The following is a 17,843-nucleotide window of genomic DNA, read 5'->3' as shown; positions in this document are numbered from 1 at the left end:
GTATGATTTTATCAGTTTTTGCAGAATAATGCTGTCATGATATGCCTGAATAAACATCCTGCAAATGTGGGAAAAGGTCAAATATGTATCATAATTTGTTTTTTATGCTTGTTTTCGAAATACCCACTGAAGTCCATATCCACCAAAAAATTGAAGATTCTGATCCCAAACTTAGTCACCTTGGGTAAAGACATTTTTTTTAAAATGCGAAGTTATCCAAATGATGCTTTCTGAGGGATTTGGTGTCTGTGATGGCTGGATGAAAGAAATTGTGTGAAAATTAGCTTGTGGGGGGTGTGGGTGGGGGTGTAAATTGTTTGTTTGTCATTTTACTTACACGTAGTTTCAGTAGAGCTTGATAGTTTGGGTGCTGAACAGCTAGTGCGCCCAAACATTTTCCAGAACTAAAATGGCTCTATACATGGCCCTGTGAAAGGGCTACAATACATCAGCCTAATTTGTTGGCTATTAAACTACAGTCATTCTGGGATTATGATATTCATGCTCTGAGCTGTGGTCTGACAGCTGAAAGCTCGACACAGGTGCGGATTGGGACCAGGACATACATGTATATGCAGTATGTATTCAGCTGGGTTTAATTAGTTCTTCTGTGACAGGAAATCGCTAAGATAATGAATGGTTGGACTCCATCAGTGTTATTATTGTTATCAACTACTCATAAAATGCTCTGCAGTGAAATCAGACACTGGTATGAGTAAATGTACTCTTCAAACCTTGTGAAAGTCTACCATCACATACATACATCTTCAAGGCACTCTTTCTCAAAGGTCATAATGTTATGCAGAACTGATCACCATGACGATCGCTGTGGTATTTATGACTGGCATAACCTTACAACCCCTTTCAGAAAGGGGCCCTGGTATTTATATGTGGACATCACACCAGCCCACCTGATAAGTGAAGGAACATTTAAACAGGGATTTGTTTTTAGACTAATTTATATTTATTTGCAATGTATTTATTTACAATGTATATATTTACATTGGATTTGATTGGGCTTTTGAGGCGCACTTAAGAATATTTCCCAGATAATGGTGTATTGTTTAAAACTTGCCGCGATCGCATTGTTGAAACGCTCTTTCATCATTGTACTATGCTAGCAGATTTGCTATTGATGACAGGCTGATAAAACCTTGCCATCAGTCTTCTAAGTACATACTAAACACAGCGATCAGTCATTGACAAATATACCTGTAGGCCTGCATGCATTTACATGTCAGCTGTGCGCTTAATGGTGCTGTTTTTATTATTTCCCTGTTCAGCAAAAAGGTTTTCTATGAACTACTGTAAGTGACTTCTAGAGATTTGTGGAAAGACAACTGCACGCAGACAATTAACAGCTGTGTTTTTATTCTTCGTTCATTAAAATGGGATATAAATTGCTGTGATGGAGACAAAAGGTAAAAATGTGTAACTGTGTTACATTATTATAGTGCGCAGTGAAAAACAAAAATACCAGCCATACATGTGGAAACTGACCTTGTAGTGATTATAATGAAAAAAGGTAAACAATTCGGCCAGTCTGCCAATTACTGTAAATCTTCAACATTTACAATGGCTGAAGCACTTTTTTCAGTGGAATTTATACACACAATTCTTATAAAAATGATACTAAAAATTATTAGTTTGGGTCAGGGGAAAATGGTTGACAAATTAGGGTAGGCAGGATTTTAATATATTGCTTCAAATCATAGTCATACCTGTATATACATGTGTTCAGTGATGATATTGAAGAAATCAAGACATCTCCATATTACATGAAGAATTTATGTGGAAATACACCTTGATTTCATCATTTCTGTCATTTTAATAGTTTAAAATTGGTGTGGATCTGAGCTCTGGACTCATTTCACCTGAAAGTTGGAATTTTGGATTGATGTGAAAATGCCAAAACAGTATTTCAAATGATGTAGGTTCAGGTATATCCAGGTATTTTTAATACTGCTGTAAATCTTCAACTTTTTCAATACAGTTGTTGTGAAAATGACGCTATTAAAAATGATTTGTTTTATTGCGTCATTAAAGATGTAAGCTTCGTAAAACTGAGCAAAGTATTTCTCTACATCCTATAGGTCTCTCAGAATGTTTCAGAGTATTGGTTGCTGAGATCGTTGCTTAGGTAATTTAAATAGATTTTCAACCTTTTTTCTTTTTTTTTTTTTTACATCTTTCGTCAATAAATTCCCATACTTTTGAGAGAAATTGGTTTCCGCTGCAGCTCTCATATTTGGTGTTGCTTATTTTACATGAGGGCTGCTATAGAAGCGAGTTTTTTTTTAGTGTAGCTGTCAATCAGCTGAGGATATTGACACAAGTGTACACGTACAGTGAGTTATAGTAAGCACAGTAAAGGTCAGACCTAATCAATGAAACTGTGATTACATGCCTTTCTGATATCCACTTTGTTCAAGTCAAAGTTCATGCACATATTAAGTAGGGTACATGAATATAAAGTGATTGTACATGTACAGTTGTTCTTTATGCTTTCATTTGTAGCTGTAAATCTTTTGTCTTCAGATTCACAGTTTGAGTAATTTCCAGTGTTGTAATCCAACAGGCTGAGGTATTTTGTCTTAGATTAACATTGTACGATAAATTGAATGAGAAAATCTTCATTATTCACCCTAATTTCTCAACCTTTTCGCAAATTGAAAGAGCTATTTTTAGTGTAATTTATGCACATTTTTAAGCTGATTTTGGAGTCAAAGCTATATTGGTTGGATTCCGAAAAAGTGTAATTTTATCAGTCTACACAGATTAATTTCTTCAGAATAGCCTTGAATAAACACCGTGTAAATATGTAAAACGTGTGAAGAGTCACAGTAATCATTATTGTTGGTCATGATAAATACCATGCCTTTAAATAGTTTCTGGCTCATGTTTTCTCTATTTCTTGTTTGAAATTTAGTATACTTGCTTGTTTGGCCATATAACCTTGTGCTATAAAAGCTGATGTCATTAAACAGTTGAAGTGACTTGGCCCACACAGCAGAACGTATTTTGACAGGGTGATCCCTGCCGTATCGCTGGCGTCTACACTAGTGCGTGTATGCCAGCATCAGTTAATGTCCTTCTGGCACTTGGATAGGAGCCACACTACGTCGCCTGGTATTGATGAGCCTCTAATACTGTTACCCCTAGTCTCTTAAGGCTAGAGGGCTTTAGAGAACAGAATTAAAAAGGGTATGTTCACCTGATGTTATGGTTGGCAGGGCTGTGTACATGTACAGTGTGTCTGGCATGGATAGAACTCCGGAGCGTGCCACGGATCAGGCACTGTACTGCCTGAAACCTAGTCCTGTTTATTCCCTACTACCCTGCCGTATTAGAGGGGCTTTCAGCCATTGGTGAATTTCCCAGGTTGAAGGTGCATGTATATGCACGTGTATGCATGTATTACAGTATAACCATGTGATAAATTCTTTTTATAGAAATATATTTATTTTTTTGTCCTAATATATATTATTCAGGAAAGAATCGACCGAAAAAAGATGTTAATAGATAAACTATGTAGGTTATGGTGATGTTTAGATTATGCCTTGTCAGTGTTTTTGTTTTTACTGAAATATATTGATAATGTTCGTGCATATTTATTATGAGCAAAAGTTGAACTGACTCAATAGACTTGAAAATTGCCATCCGCATTGAATAATATTACATGTATGTATTTATATATATATGATCAGAAGTCCATTACCTAGAAGACTAGCTATAGGGAAGTTACATACTAGGCAATGATATGTATCTGTTTATTTCACTGGCATTGCTCAATAAAAAGAAGTTCATTAGACCTACTAAATTGTACAGTACATTCATTGTACATAGCAGAGTAAAACTGATTTAACGAAGTGGTCACATTTCAGAGTGATATTTTCAATCTGTGATAAAGGAAAAAACTGCTGAAATTGTAATTTTAAAGGTTACCATAGGCAACCTTGTGATACATTGGTCATCAAATAGTTATCTCCCTTCCCAGCTGACTACAGTGTGTATGCGTGTGTATGTATAATGTTGGCAAGATGGCGAACAAACAAATCCGGCAAATACTAAGTTGCACGTACATTTTACTGGTTTCTTCCCACCATAGTGCTAGCGGCTGTCGTATAAGTGAAATATTCTCGAGTACAGCGTACATGGAAAAGACCAGTCAAAGAAGTCTGTATGCCAGCATATGTATGTTTCCTGAGGAAATGAAAGTAAATCCTCCCTCAATCCTGTTAGCTATACTTGACTATGGTGATCATGAGCACACCCAAGCTGTGCTACAATTGGTGTCAGTGAATATATTTTGACAAACTTTTCATAATAGTTGCATCATCTGGGGATGTGATAGACATAACATGACAGGGTGAGTTAATTTTGTGTGACCACGCCAGGAAGTTTATATGTGTACGTATATATATATATGGAGTTTGATTACATATAATAATACCTATAAAGTTCAGCTCCTGTTTGATATAATTCATCCCTGCCACACTGTATAAATGGTAGACACGTACATGTGTTAATTTACTTCATATACATGTAGCCTTCATTATGTTACGAAGCTAAGGAAATCATGCATATGAAAGATTTGTGACGTCATCATTGCCTATCATAGATTTTCGTATGCAGCAAGCAGTTTTGCAAATACTCGACACTACACCTGGCAAGGCAGTCAGAGCTTCTTTCCTCTATAGATGAGCTTTGTATGTATTTCTTGCCGGGCAAGTTTCGTACGCTGTCATTTTAGTTATATATGATGATGGAAATATGAAGATAAGCATTATTTAAAGGGTTTGACTTTCTGCACACTAATTCATTGCAAGTTAATTTTTTTTTTGTGTTCCTACTTCTGTCCATAGGGAGTGTTGCCTCAATTTGCATGGCTCTTGTTTGTTGGACGTATATGTACATATATTACTGACAAAAAAACAAACTTGTGCCACTCTACATGTACATGTAATATGTTAGTTCTGTGTGCTTCCAGTAATTTCTTGCAACCAAACACCTGATCTGGAGTTGGCTTACAGAATTTACATTGTAAATGTTACGTGAGGGTCTGCCTGCATGAAACTGTGTTCCATGCATGCATTTATCTTCACACATAGCGTGGCCATCAACTCTGTGTAGGCATTACATCAGTGGGAAAAGTGAACTCATGCATGCAGGCCTGGCTTTCCATTCTGATTGTACACAAAAACATGACTGATTTGCGTATATCTGTATGTACATTCTTGACCTCCTCTGACCCTAATGACCTCATTAAATGTCAATACACTGATCAGTCTTATTATGTTCAGTGGTATGCATAAAAAAACTAGAGAAAAACAGTGATTTGTCACACTTTTGTATATGTAACCGCTATTAAATGCAACGTCAATCAAACCATTTGTCACTAAGATGATAAATGCATACAGTATTGACAGCAAAATGTGACAATCATTGGTGTTTTATTAAATGAATACATATTCTTTGTGTCACACCCGGGACAACAAAATTCAAACAGTTAACAAAAACGTCAAATAAGGGGTTCTGTCCTTGTAGATTTTTGTATGTATATATGTCAATGTTGTATATAGACTGAATGAGCCTTGATCCTTGTGATCTTCATGTAGATACAGAAAAACAGGCCATAAAGTCTATTAAATGTGACATACATTTTAATGGATTGGACAAGCCTGAACCACATCGATATTATATCTAAACATAAGTAGGTTGTAAGTGTAACATTTGATAAGATAAAAAGTAAACCCACTCTCTGATAACCTTGCGCATTTGTAACTTTGTTGTTACAAATGTTAAATGAATTAATTTATATTGATGTATACATGTATTTTACAAATAGAAGCAGAATGATGATCAACACAAAACATGTGTTCCATATTTTATTTATTTATTTGACCGGTGTTTTACCCCGTTCTCAATAATATTTCACTTTTTACAACGGCTACCAGTCTATATGGTGGGAGGAAACAGGGCAGAGCCAGGGGGGGGGGGGGGGGTGCATATATTGTGTAGTTGAGTTACAAGTACATGTGTACATTCAGCTATGATTCCTTTATGAAATATACGTGTAGGTATGTATGCATACATGTACATATGTAATGTAGCTTTACACCATGCCTCCATCAAACTAGGCTATGTGTTCTGGCCCGTGCATGGAATACATCTGTAGAGCACAGATCTACATCATCCTCAGTCTTAAAACATAGGCCTTACTACTAAATGGATTTCGGGAGCAGTAGATCCAGGGTCAGTCCTGGGTCGAGTCACACCTGAGACCTTAAAAGAGGAAGTTGTAACTTCCTCGCTTGGCGTTCAGCATGAAGGGGAAAGTGTAACAACTGGTTGACCCATAGCAGTATAATGGGTTGGGCGGGGCGGCTTACTTGCCTTCGGTAAGTCATCTCAGTGAAGCAGCACTAGATAATGGAGCAGTGGAAATCAGCCCTGCAACAAGGAGGCACATTACATGCACTCTAAGGATTCCTTCGTCGTCATATGACTGAAAAATTGTTAAGCCCGACGTTACACCCCAAGAACTCACTCACTCACTCACTAAATAGTTAATAACCACCCTTTAAAGGTTACCACGCTTCCACATGCATAATGTACATGTCCTCCTATGTGGGTTTACAGTGTATATATATATATATATATATATGTATATATATATATATATATATATACATACACTGCACAATAATGGACTTGTGTGCCCATTATAATTCAGATTATTGCCAGAAATTAATAACATCAGATTTCGCGGAAGTACTGCTATTGTGCTGCACCTGTTGTGTGTGCGCTACTCTGGTTTCACATGTTTGTCCAGTTGCCAGGCTGAGGTGCACTGAAATGTTTATGATGAGATGTACACCTCTTGACCATTAATAATCCATGGCATTGGTCAGTTTGACCAGTAATTTTTAATGGCTTGTTGTGCCTTTTTGCTAAAGAACATGCGATACATCTGATTTAAACGGATACAGAATTGACATTGTTGGGCTGATAGTGGAGAGATATGATTTTTGCGGTTCAACCCCAGGGCTTTGGTCAGGCTTGAATCAGCTGTACCTAAAATTCAGCTCTAATAGGCGAGACTAATAGCCAAGGGACTTTGCCTATCTCTCCCTACAGCCAATCAGCAACGATTCTGTATCCCTATAAACGTCTTCTCTGTGGGTTAACTTTAAAATGGGTAATTGAACCACTTATATTTGAGTCTTGAAGCCTGCAGTATCATTGGTCAGGCCAGGGGCAGAGTGATTGCTGCAAGAAGAACACTTTACACCACAGAGCCAGCGAGGATCCACAGCTATTATTGCATGACTTACATAGCCATGATATACTGAGAGGTCATTTGATCAACAGTGTATTAATAGTTATACCAGGCTTAAATATTGAAGCCAGTCCCATCCCAACTAAAGGTAAATGCCATTTTAATCTGTACTTGTAAAGGTATTATGAATACCTGGCTTTAAAATCCTAATGCGTCTGTGAACAAATGACCCCTGGATTCCATTAGCCATTTCTTCAAAGAAAGACATTATTAAATAGCTTTTGTTGTATTAACTTGTAATTATGGTATTGAAGTTCACGTACAGGTTGTGTGTGTGTGTGTGTGTGTGTGGTTGGAGATGGGGGGGGGGGAATCTGGAATAATGTCTGTATTATGAACCTTATAGTTGTGAGAAGAAGGCACTATAAATGTTAAGGCTTGGTGTTTTACTGTGCGGCCACATGTTCCTGGAGAAGGAACATTCCTATGTGTTAAACTCTATAGTTGGCCAAGTCCACCCATCATGCTTGACCAAAGCTTATTAGGCCAACATAATTTGGAGGCTATTACTGGCCTTGTAAGTACATTATCGCCAAATCTGCCCTGTGTTCTCTCGGCACAAAATTAGCAGCTACGTCTATCTTGTTCCTACTACTGAGCCACTGATCATCAGGAGTGGAAAAGAGGTGTACAGGCTTGTGGGTCCTGAAAATGAGTTGTGAAAAGGGATAAAAAATTGTTGATGACATTGGATCGACTTGGACGTGCGTTTGCTGAGTAACTGCTAAGTGACCATAATCATGGATGATGCATGTATGTACATGTATACAATCTATATCGTTGTGCCCAAGAGGTATTCAGCATCCAGTGTGTTTGCAATTTCAGGTTGCAATCGGCCATGTCCTTTGCTAGTTTGCCTTTGCTTTATGTTGGTTTTTTTTTGTGCTTACACTGAAAATCCAAAAATAAAAATAATTTTAAAATCCACCTTTTTATATTGTTCAGGTTTAATGGTTAAAATGATTCGTTCTGCTTTCCGAGGCTATCAGATGTCTTTTATATGGACCGATTGAACTACTTAATTAATTGTTTGTTACCTTTCTTTTCACCTTAAATATGGTGGCTGTCAGTAATGTGGCTGTCAGGAAGCCAGAATGCCTGGAATAAACTACTGACCGTTGGCAAGTCACTAACAAACATTCTCGTGTGTAACAAACAGACTTGCATGACAAATTGCTGGATCAAGTTATGTAAACTTAAAGGCAGACCATCATCACCTGCTGCTTAATTGTCACTGCTAGGTTCACATCACTGAGAGCAGAAGAAGTTTAAGAAATTCCAACTTTCTCAGTGTCAAGAATTTGCTGCTTGTTATAAAACTGATAGCTAGATACATTCACAGGTGTAGATGTGGATGCCATACACATTACAGTGTTGTTCATACAGGTACATGTAGAAGTATAAACATACATGAATGTGCAGAGTACATATATCTTACACGGGAAACCTTAAAAGTGTTAATAGTACGAAATACTTTTTTCAAAAATAATGCAACAAGCCAGCATTAAAGCAATGATTCTATAGCAAGGAAGGTTTAAACATAGACTCAATAATGGTTCGGGGTTTTCTTTTTATTGTGTTTCTTTTTTTTCTTTCAAAGTATTACACAACAAAATGAAAATGTTTTCCTTCCTTAGGGCTATACTTTTGTATTCTTTAACTGGGAATTCCCTGAGGCAGAGCAGGGCCATTGAAGCGTCGAGCCTTTCTGTAGACAAGTACAAACGGGTCATTAGTGGGAAATGGCGGGTATCATTTGCTAAACACAGCATAACTATTGATTGATGAACAGGAATTATACAGACGAATACTACTCTCTCATGTCGGCATAATTGTTTAGTGTGGGCTGTAGTATTAAATGATAAGTTTAATATTGGTCGTGTGTAGCAGTGCGTGAGTGTAGAAATGGTGTAAGAAGGAGAGCCACTAAACCGCATGCATACATTTACACATATGGATCATGGATACAGCATTTTGCCTGAGATGAAATATGTGGTTGTACATGCTAATGTATGCATATATGATCCGTTTGTAGTTTTTTGTGTAGACAATCACTGTATACCTCAGCCATGTTATTTTTTTTATTCACCGTTTGGTTTTCATATTAAAATAGGAGCATTACAGCACAGGTATTGTGCACACTGTATACATACTATATGTACACTGAATGTCTTAATTGGACGTACTGTCAGATAGTGAGATTTAGAGTTTTGATTCAACAGTGTATTTGAAAAACTGCTTCTCTTAAAAATTTGAAAAATGTATTTCACCAGAGAGCCAGCGAGGATCATGCATTGTAGGACAATATTGTTTGCTTGCGATCATCAACATGATGCCGATGTCATTGTCTGTTTAAATCATTGTGCTATTACAAGAGTCCTTTGATATATTTATTTATTTGATTGGTGTTTCAGGCCGTACTCAAGAATGTTTCACTTTTAATGCTTATACACTGGCAACCAACATTATGGTAGAAGGAAACCTGTGATATACAAGTAGCACATTGGAAAACTTTGCTCTCAGTATGTATGTAGATTTACATTTAGTGGACCGTAAGTGGGTAGGTCTGCCAGCAACCTGCGGATGGTTGTGGGTTTCACCATAATGCTGGCCGCCGTCGTATAAGTGAAATATTCTTGAGTACGGCGTAAAACACCAATTAAATAAATAAATAAATTAATAAACATTTAGCGGACAATTCAGTAAATTGAGTGCTTCACTCATTTGAAGGCCATACAGTCGTAATTCTTGTGGTAGCCTAGATGTTGTGTCCCATTATCGCACAATGCGCTAGTGGCATTGTTCTGAGTTCATCCGCCCACTTTCTACCCATGAAAGCCCCTGCTTTCTGCTACTGCCAGCTTTCTTTCGTTAACAGCACTTGGCCGAGAACAAGGCATAACTCACTCTTTAGCCAGCCCGTCTGACACTGTGAGGAGTTTGATTATACTTGAACAGTTGCTGAGACAGGGTGCGCACAGTCCTTGAAACTCCTTGAAAGATAGAATTTCATTTTCAAGTACTTGAAAGTCCTTAAAAAAGACAAATACTCCTGGAGAGTCCTTGAAAATCTTAGTTTGTCCAGAACTTAAATATTGTCTGCTGACCGCCGAGTCTGTATATCAGGAGCTCGCTGATAATTCTCCTATAATCAGGGCTTCCGCTGGCACTCGCCATTGTCACAAATTTAGGACAATTTTTTTGAAATGGCAATAAAATTTGCAAAAATGTGAATGTTTTTGGCGACAAATTTATTTACTTATTATCAAGGAAAATAAATTAAGGTAGAGTTACCCCTGTAAATGTAGTTACCTTACATGAAAAATTTAAACTTAATAAACTATTTTTTTGGATCCTAAGTAAATTAAATATTTCAGAATATGTGCAGTTACATAAATGTGTACGTCGTCTGGTTTTCTCCTGTCACAATTTCGTAACAATTTTTGCTGATAGAGGAAATTACATTTTACTAGGATCCTACAGATAGCTTGAAGAAAGGATTGATTTTTTTTTCAAAAAACAAAAACATGCTACCAAGCATTGGTCCATTATTTTGAGGCAGTTGTTCTAAATGTAACATTTGATAAACTCCAGATATAGCTGGAAGAGACCAAACTGATTCTAGCAGTTACACCAAGGCGGATAAAAACGAATTATAGAAGGAGACCTAGAAGAGTCATGGCGGCTTTGGAAGTATGGCTAAAGAAAAATAGTATTTACTACAAAGTTTTGATGAGTGGCTAAAGTGACTGGCTAAAAAAAATACTGACTCAGAGGAAGCCCTGCATAATGGTATATGGCGTCATTTTTTTTGACTGAACCAAGGCCGGGTCAAAGAATGTGCCGCATTACAGAGGTGAAGGGCAGATATTTCTTGCAAAAGCAAGCATACTATTCAATATACATGCATGCCCGGTTCCCACCCACCATAATGCTGACCGCCATCGTATTAGTGAAATATTCTGGAGTATGGCGTAAAACACCAATCAAATAAATAAATAAATAAATAAAATGACAAAAAACTCATGGAAAACTCCTGGAATTTCCTAGTCATATACCTGTACGAACCCTGTGAGAACAAAAGGCCTCTGGAGGCAGTTTGCTGAGATGATGAGTGACCATTAGGCCGTGGTCTATGTGTATATTGTCCCTGCGGACACAAGTACAGGCAAAATTACAGTCATTCTGCCGCAGATCCACTTGTGTTAATTTCCTATTCAGCTGCTATGCTAGGTTCTCACGTACACAGGAGTGAAAACTGGTCGTGGATATAGCAGACATTTATCTATGCTTCCCTGCGTACGACTGCTAACAATAAGAGGCAATTCTTCATGAATATCTTATATCTTGTATTGTCAACTGGTGTTGATTTGTTCCGGTGTCGGGTACTTATGCGGATCAATTCTGGTACCCATGGATGTATTACAGTGTGGATGCTATGGCTATAATACTGGCTACATGTCCACATACTTGGTCCAGTGTAAATATCTCTTAGTCCACATGTACTGGTAACCATCATAACATCAGTACATGTATACATACATATATATATATATATATATATATATATATATATTCACTATGCATATGAGATCCTTTAGGGAGCCTGTGTGGCCTAGTCGTTAAGGTGCTAGTTTAGCACAGTGACCCAGCTGCCTTTCGCCGGTGGAGTTCTAGCCCAGCTCATGCTGGCTTCCTCTCCGTTGGTATGTCACTATGTGGGAAAGTTTAACAGCAACCTGCAGATGGTTGTGAGTTTCTCCTGGGCTCTGTCACCATAATGGTGCATGGCCGCCATCACATATTAAGTGAAATATAGTTGAGTATGGTGTGAAACTCCAATCAAATAGATAAGTAAATGAATCAGATCTGCATTTACAAGAGCTCCAGGCCCCATGAGTGGCTCAACAATTAATGCATGTGATATCGCAGGTTCAAAACCATCACCTGCTGGACAGAATGTTTGTCACATGGTCACTAGTTAAAATGGTCCAGTTGCATACTACAGGCACTCTTATATAGTTTCTTCGGCTTTAAAACCTGATCGCCATCATATATTGAAGTGGAACATTTATGAATACAGCATCAAACACCTATGAACTGATGTCCAGACAAAACAGAAGTGTACCTCTGCTTGACAGGTTGTTTAACGATTGGGTAGGTCGGGTTGGCAGGCAGGGAGAAATGAGAAGCATAGCTATTAAAGTCCTGTCTGTCGGGACTACGTGTATAAGCAGTATTATTGCAGGTAAACAATTATATCTTCCATTATATTCCAAACTATGAGTTTGGATAACTGATAACACTTATCACTGTAACCCAAAGCACATGTAATCAAATCAACATTGTTTACCATTTTCCAACAAGTTACCTTTGATACCAGGGCTATATATATTACATGTAGTTTGTGTTTGTGTTTCAGAAATGGTGTAACAGTAGAAGGCGCCACCCACAAACAGGTAGTTGACCTGATCAAGTCTGGTGGAGACACATTAACCTTAACAGGTAAGATAATAATAATAAAAATAATCATAATAATCATAATTATAATGTTTGTATATCTTGAGGGTTTATAATAGTAAAAATATCATTGGTCTTCCCTGAGGCCCATGCTTGACTCTTAGACAAACAGATGCAAAACATTTACAGATTATACTACTAAAATAGAAATGAAAATTGCATGAAATACACTTATGCAATAAAACATTATAGTAGCTCAAGGAACATGTTAAAAAAAATAGGCGAAAACTATACGCTACATATAGCTACAGGGAATATGCTCAAGGCAAGGTCATACAGTAATGCAGTTCTCCTTATAATGGGTTTCTGATGTAAACCGCTTGCCATACACTGTAGATGTTGGAGCTATTGTATACATGTAAGGCTGACAACATACTGAAGATGTTGGAGCTATTGTATACATGTAAGGCTGGCAATACACTGTAGATGTTGGAGCTATTGTATACATGTAAGGCTGGCAATACACTGTAGATGTTGGAGCTATTGTATACATGTAAGGCTGACAATATAGTGTAGATGTTGGAGCTATTGTATACATGTAAGGCTGACAACATACTGAAGATGTTGGAGCTATTGTATACATGTAAGGCTGGCAATATAGTGTAGATGTTGGAGCTATTGTATACATGTAAGGCTGACAACATACTGAAGATGTTGGAGCTATTGTATACATGTAAGGCTGGCAATATAGTGTAGATGTTGGAGCTATTGTATACATGTAAGGCTGACAATATAGTGTAGATGTTGGAGCTATTGTATACATGTAAGGCTGGTAACATACTGAAGATGTTGGAGCTATTGTATACATGTAAGGCTGACAATATAGTGTAGATGTTGGAGCTATTGTATACATGTAAGGCTGACAATATACTGTGGATGTTGGAGCTATTGTATACATGCAAGGCTGACAATATACTGTAGATGTTGGAGCTATTGTATACATGTAAGGCTGATAGTACACTGTAGATGTTGGAGCTATTGTATACATGCAAGGCTGACAGTATACTGTGGATGTTGGAGCTATTGTATACGTGCAATGCTGACCATAGACTGTGGATGTTGGAGGCATTGTGTACATGCAAGGCCGATAATATACTGTAGATGTTGGAGCTATTGTATACATGTAAGGCTGACAATATACTGTAGATGTTGGAGCTATTGTGTACATGTAAGGCTGGCAATACACTGTAGATGTTGGAGCTATTGTATACATGTGAGGCTGATAATATACTGTAGATATTGGAGCTATTGTATACATGTATGGCTGGCAATACACTGTAGATGTTGGAGCTATTGTATACATGCAAGGCTGGCAATACACTGTAGATGTTGGAGCTGTTGTATACATGTAAGGCTGGCAATACACTGTAGATGTTGGAGCTATTGTATACATGTAAGGCTGACAATATAGTGTAGATGTTGGAGCTATTGTATACATGTAAGGCTGACAACATACTGAAGATGTAGGAGCTATTGTATACATGTAAGGCTGGCAATACACTGTAGATGTTGGAGCTATTGTATACATGTAAGGCTGGCAATACACTGTAGATGTTGGAGCTATTGTATACATGTAAGGTTGACAATATAGTGTAGATGTTGGAGCTATTGTATACATGTAAGGCTGACAACATACTGAAGATGTTGGAGCTATTGTATACATGTAAGGCTGGCAATATAGTGTAGATGTTGGAGCTATTGTATACATGTAAGGCTGACAATATAGTGTAGATGTTGGAGCTATTGTATACATGTAAGGCTGGTAACATACTGAAGATGTTGGAGCTATTGTATACATGTAAGGCTGACAATATAGTGTAGATGTTGGAGCTATTGTATACATGTAAGGCTGACAATATACTGTGGATGTTGGAGCTATTGTATACATGCAAGGCTGACAATATACTGTAGATGTTGGAGCTATTGTATACATGTAAGGCTGATAGTACACTGTAGATGTTGGAGCTATTGTATACATGCAAGGCTGACAGTATACTGTGGATGTTGGAGCTATTGTATACGTGCAATGCTGACCATAGACTGTGGATGTTGGAGGCATTGTGTACATGCAAGGCCGATAATATACTGTAGATGTTGGAGCTATTGTATACATGTAAGGCTGACAATATACTGTAGATGTTGGAGCTATTGTGTACATGTAAGGCTGGCAATACACTGTAGATGTTGGAGCTATTGTATACATGTAAGGCTGATAATATACTGTAGATATTGGAGCTATTGTATAAAGGTAAGGCTGACAGTACACTGTAGATGTTGGAGCCATTGTATACATGTAAGGCTGACAATATACTGTAGATGTTGGAGCTATTGTATACATGTAAGGCTGACAATATGCTGAAGATGTTGGAGTTGTTGTATACATGTAAGGCTGACAATATAGTGTAGATGTTGGAGGTATTGTATACATGTAATGCTGACAATATAGTGTAGATGTTGGAGCTATTGTATACAGGCAAGGCTGGCAATATACTGCAGATGTTGGAGCTATTGTATACATGTAAGGCTGACAATATAGTGTAGATGTTGGAGCTATTGTATACATGTAAGGCCGACAACATACTGTAGATGTTGGAGCTATTGTATACATGTAAGGCTGACAGTATACTGTAGATGTTGGAGCTATTGTATACATGTAAGGCTGACAGTATACTGCAGATGTTGAAGCTATTGTATACATGTAAGGCTGACAATATACTGTAGATGTTGGAGCTATTGTATACAAGTAAGGCTGACAACATACTGTAAATGTTGGAGCTATTGTTTACATGTAAGGCTGACAATATGCTGTAGATGTAGGAGCTATTGTATACATGTAAGGCTGACAATATACTGCAGATGTTGGAGCTATTGTATACATGTAAGGCTGACAATATGCTGTAGATGTTGGAGCTATTGTATACATGTAAGGCTGACAATATAGTGAAGATGTTGGAGCTATTGTATACATGTAAGGCTGACAATACACTGCAGATGTTGGAGCTATTGTATACATGTAAGGCTGACAATATGCTGTAGATGTTGGAGCTATTGTATACATGTAAGGCTGACAACATACTGTAAATGTTGGAGCTATTGTATACATGTAAGGCTGACAATATGCTGTAGATGTAGGAGCTATTGTATACATGTAAGGCTGACAATATACTGCAGATGTTGGAGCTATTGTATACATGTAAGGCTGACAATATGCTGTAGATGTTGGAGCTATTGTATACATGTAAGGCTGACAATATAGTGAAGATGTTGGAGCTATTGTATACATGTAAGGCTGACAATACACTGCTGATGTTGGAGCTATTGTATACATGTAAGGCTGACAATATGCTGTAGATGTAGGAGCTATTGTATACATGTAAGGCTGACAATATACTGTAGATGTTGGAGCTGTTGTATACATGTAAGACTGACAATATACTGCAGATGTTGGAGCTATTGTATACATGTAAGGCTGACAATATTATACCTAACATTCAAGTATGTTTATTGCAGGAAACATTTTTTGCCTGAAACAATAAATCACTTTTAATTTAATAACTGAATTTTTCACCAGCAAAGCACCAAACTGAATGAACTGTTGTACAGAAGGATGATTTGTAATATTTATTTGATTGGTGTTCTACGTCTTACTCAAGAATATTTCACTTATATGCTTGTGGCTAGCTAGCATTATGGTGGGAGGAAACCGGGTAGAGCCTGGGTGAAACCCACGAAGACCTTCCCATGTACAGCCGGAGAGGAAGCCAGGATGAGGTGGACTCAGACTGACAGCGACTGAATCCTAAGTGAAAAGTCAGATAAAGTTATGTGATCTACTGTGTTGTATACACATTTTCAAATAATATTTCTCATAACCCTACAGCAAGGTGATTGGTTGGTGAAAAAGTAATGAAATTGTGGTGACCTGCAATTATTTATTGATTTACTTACTTCACTGAATATTGTTTAACACTGTTCTCAAGAATTTTCCACTTGTGCATCAGCAACCGGGTTTCCTGGCGGGTTAAAACAGGAATAAACCACTGACCTTTGACAACTACCCCACAAACATGATCTAAAGCTGGATTTAAGTTGGCAGGCAGCGTCAGTGGTCATAGGCTGATTGACTAAAGCGAGAACAATTTTTTTTTACCAAAATGAGCTAGCACGGGGGCCCTCCTCATGGATGAAAACCAATATGCTAACGGTACTTTGGCAATTGTTGCCTCCATCAACTAATCAGGAAAGTCTGCTTTGGAAAAGGCAGTTCCTAAGAGTTGAATGGTCGACCCAAGAAATGCTCCTGGTTTTTAAGACTTAATTGAAGACAGAATTATATGAAATGAACAGAGGCTGACTTCAGCTGAAGGTATTACAATGGAGCCATTCCATGTGTAGTGACTCAGAAATGTGTTGGTTAAAGTCTGACGCTGTCCAGACCATGGCTAATACTGTTCCGTAGATCACTGAAGATGATTAAATTTCTAGTAAACACGATGTTATGTTAAACTGTATTACATCAAGCCATGTAGATTTATGTGGCTGGCAAGAATAGGGCTAATTGCATAGTGTTAATTGCACCACCATGTACAGGTATGTGGGTGTTCATGAGTGTTGGCTTTTGTCTGGTACAAGCAGTGAGTCATGAGTATTGTGTACATATTTGTGAATCACATGGGGGGGGGGGGGCATTTGTAAGTAACTTGCCAGAGGTCAGTGGTTTATTGATGCCACTCCAGTTTATGCCAATCATAAAACTGATGACCATGTATAAGTAATAAATTTATATACATGCAGCTTCTATCTGTTGGACAAGTTTTCACAATGATTACTCCTTTTACACCAGGTACACGATCTGCATCTTCAATAACTAAGGTGTTTAGTGTTAACACACATATACGCAATTACATAGGACTTGAAGGAATACTCTACATGCTTGTATTTGACCTAGAGATTTATCTATTCTTTTAAAAGGTGTATCCTA

At 37.6% G+C, this 17,843-nt stretch overlaps 1 protein-coding gene across 2 annotated transcripts in view; it reads left to right on the top strand.

Moving 5' to 3' along the window:
• LOC135472325 (sorting nexin-27-like) overlaps positions 1–17,843 on the top strand; it is a 63,365-nt gene that overhangs the window by 8,047 nt on the left and 37,475 nt on the right. For both annotated transcript variants that reach the window (XM_064751785.1, XM_064751784.1), the window contains exon 2: positions 12,765–12,847. In XM_064751785.1, the coding sequence (XP_064607855.1) occupies positions 12,765–12,847 (83 nt within the window). The remainder of the gene's footprint in view (positions 1–12,764; positions 12,848–17,843) is intronic.

Source organism: Liolophura sinensis, chromosome 8, assembly GCF_032854445.1.
Source record: "Liolophura sinensis isolate JHLJ2023 chromosome 8, CUHK_Ljap_v2, whole genome shotgun sequence".
NCBI classification, from domain to species: Eukaryota; Metazoa; Mollusca; class Polyplacophora; order Chitonida; family Chitonidae; genus Liolophura; species Liolophura sinensis.
Note: the sequence above shows the minus strand (reverse complement) of the source record. Positions and strands in the feature narration are given on the sequence as shown.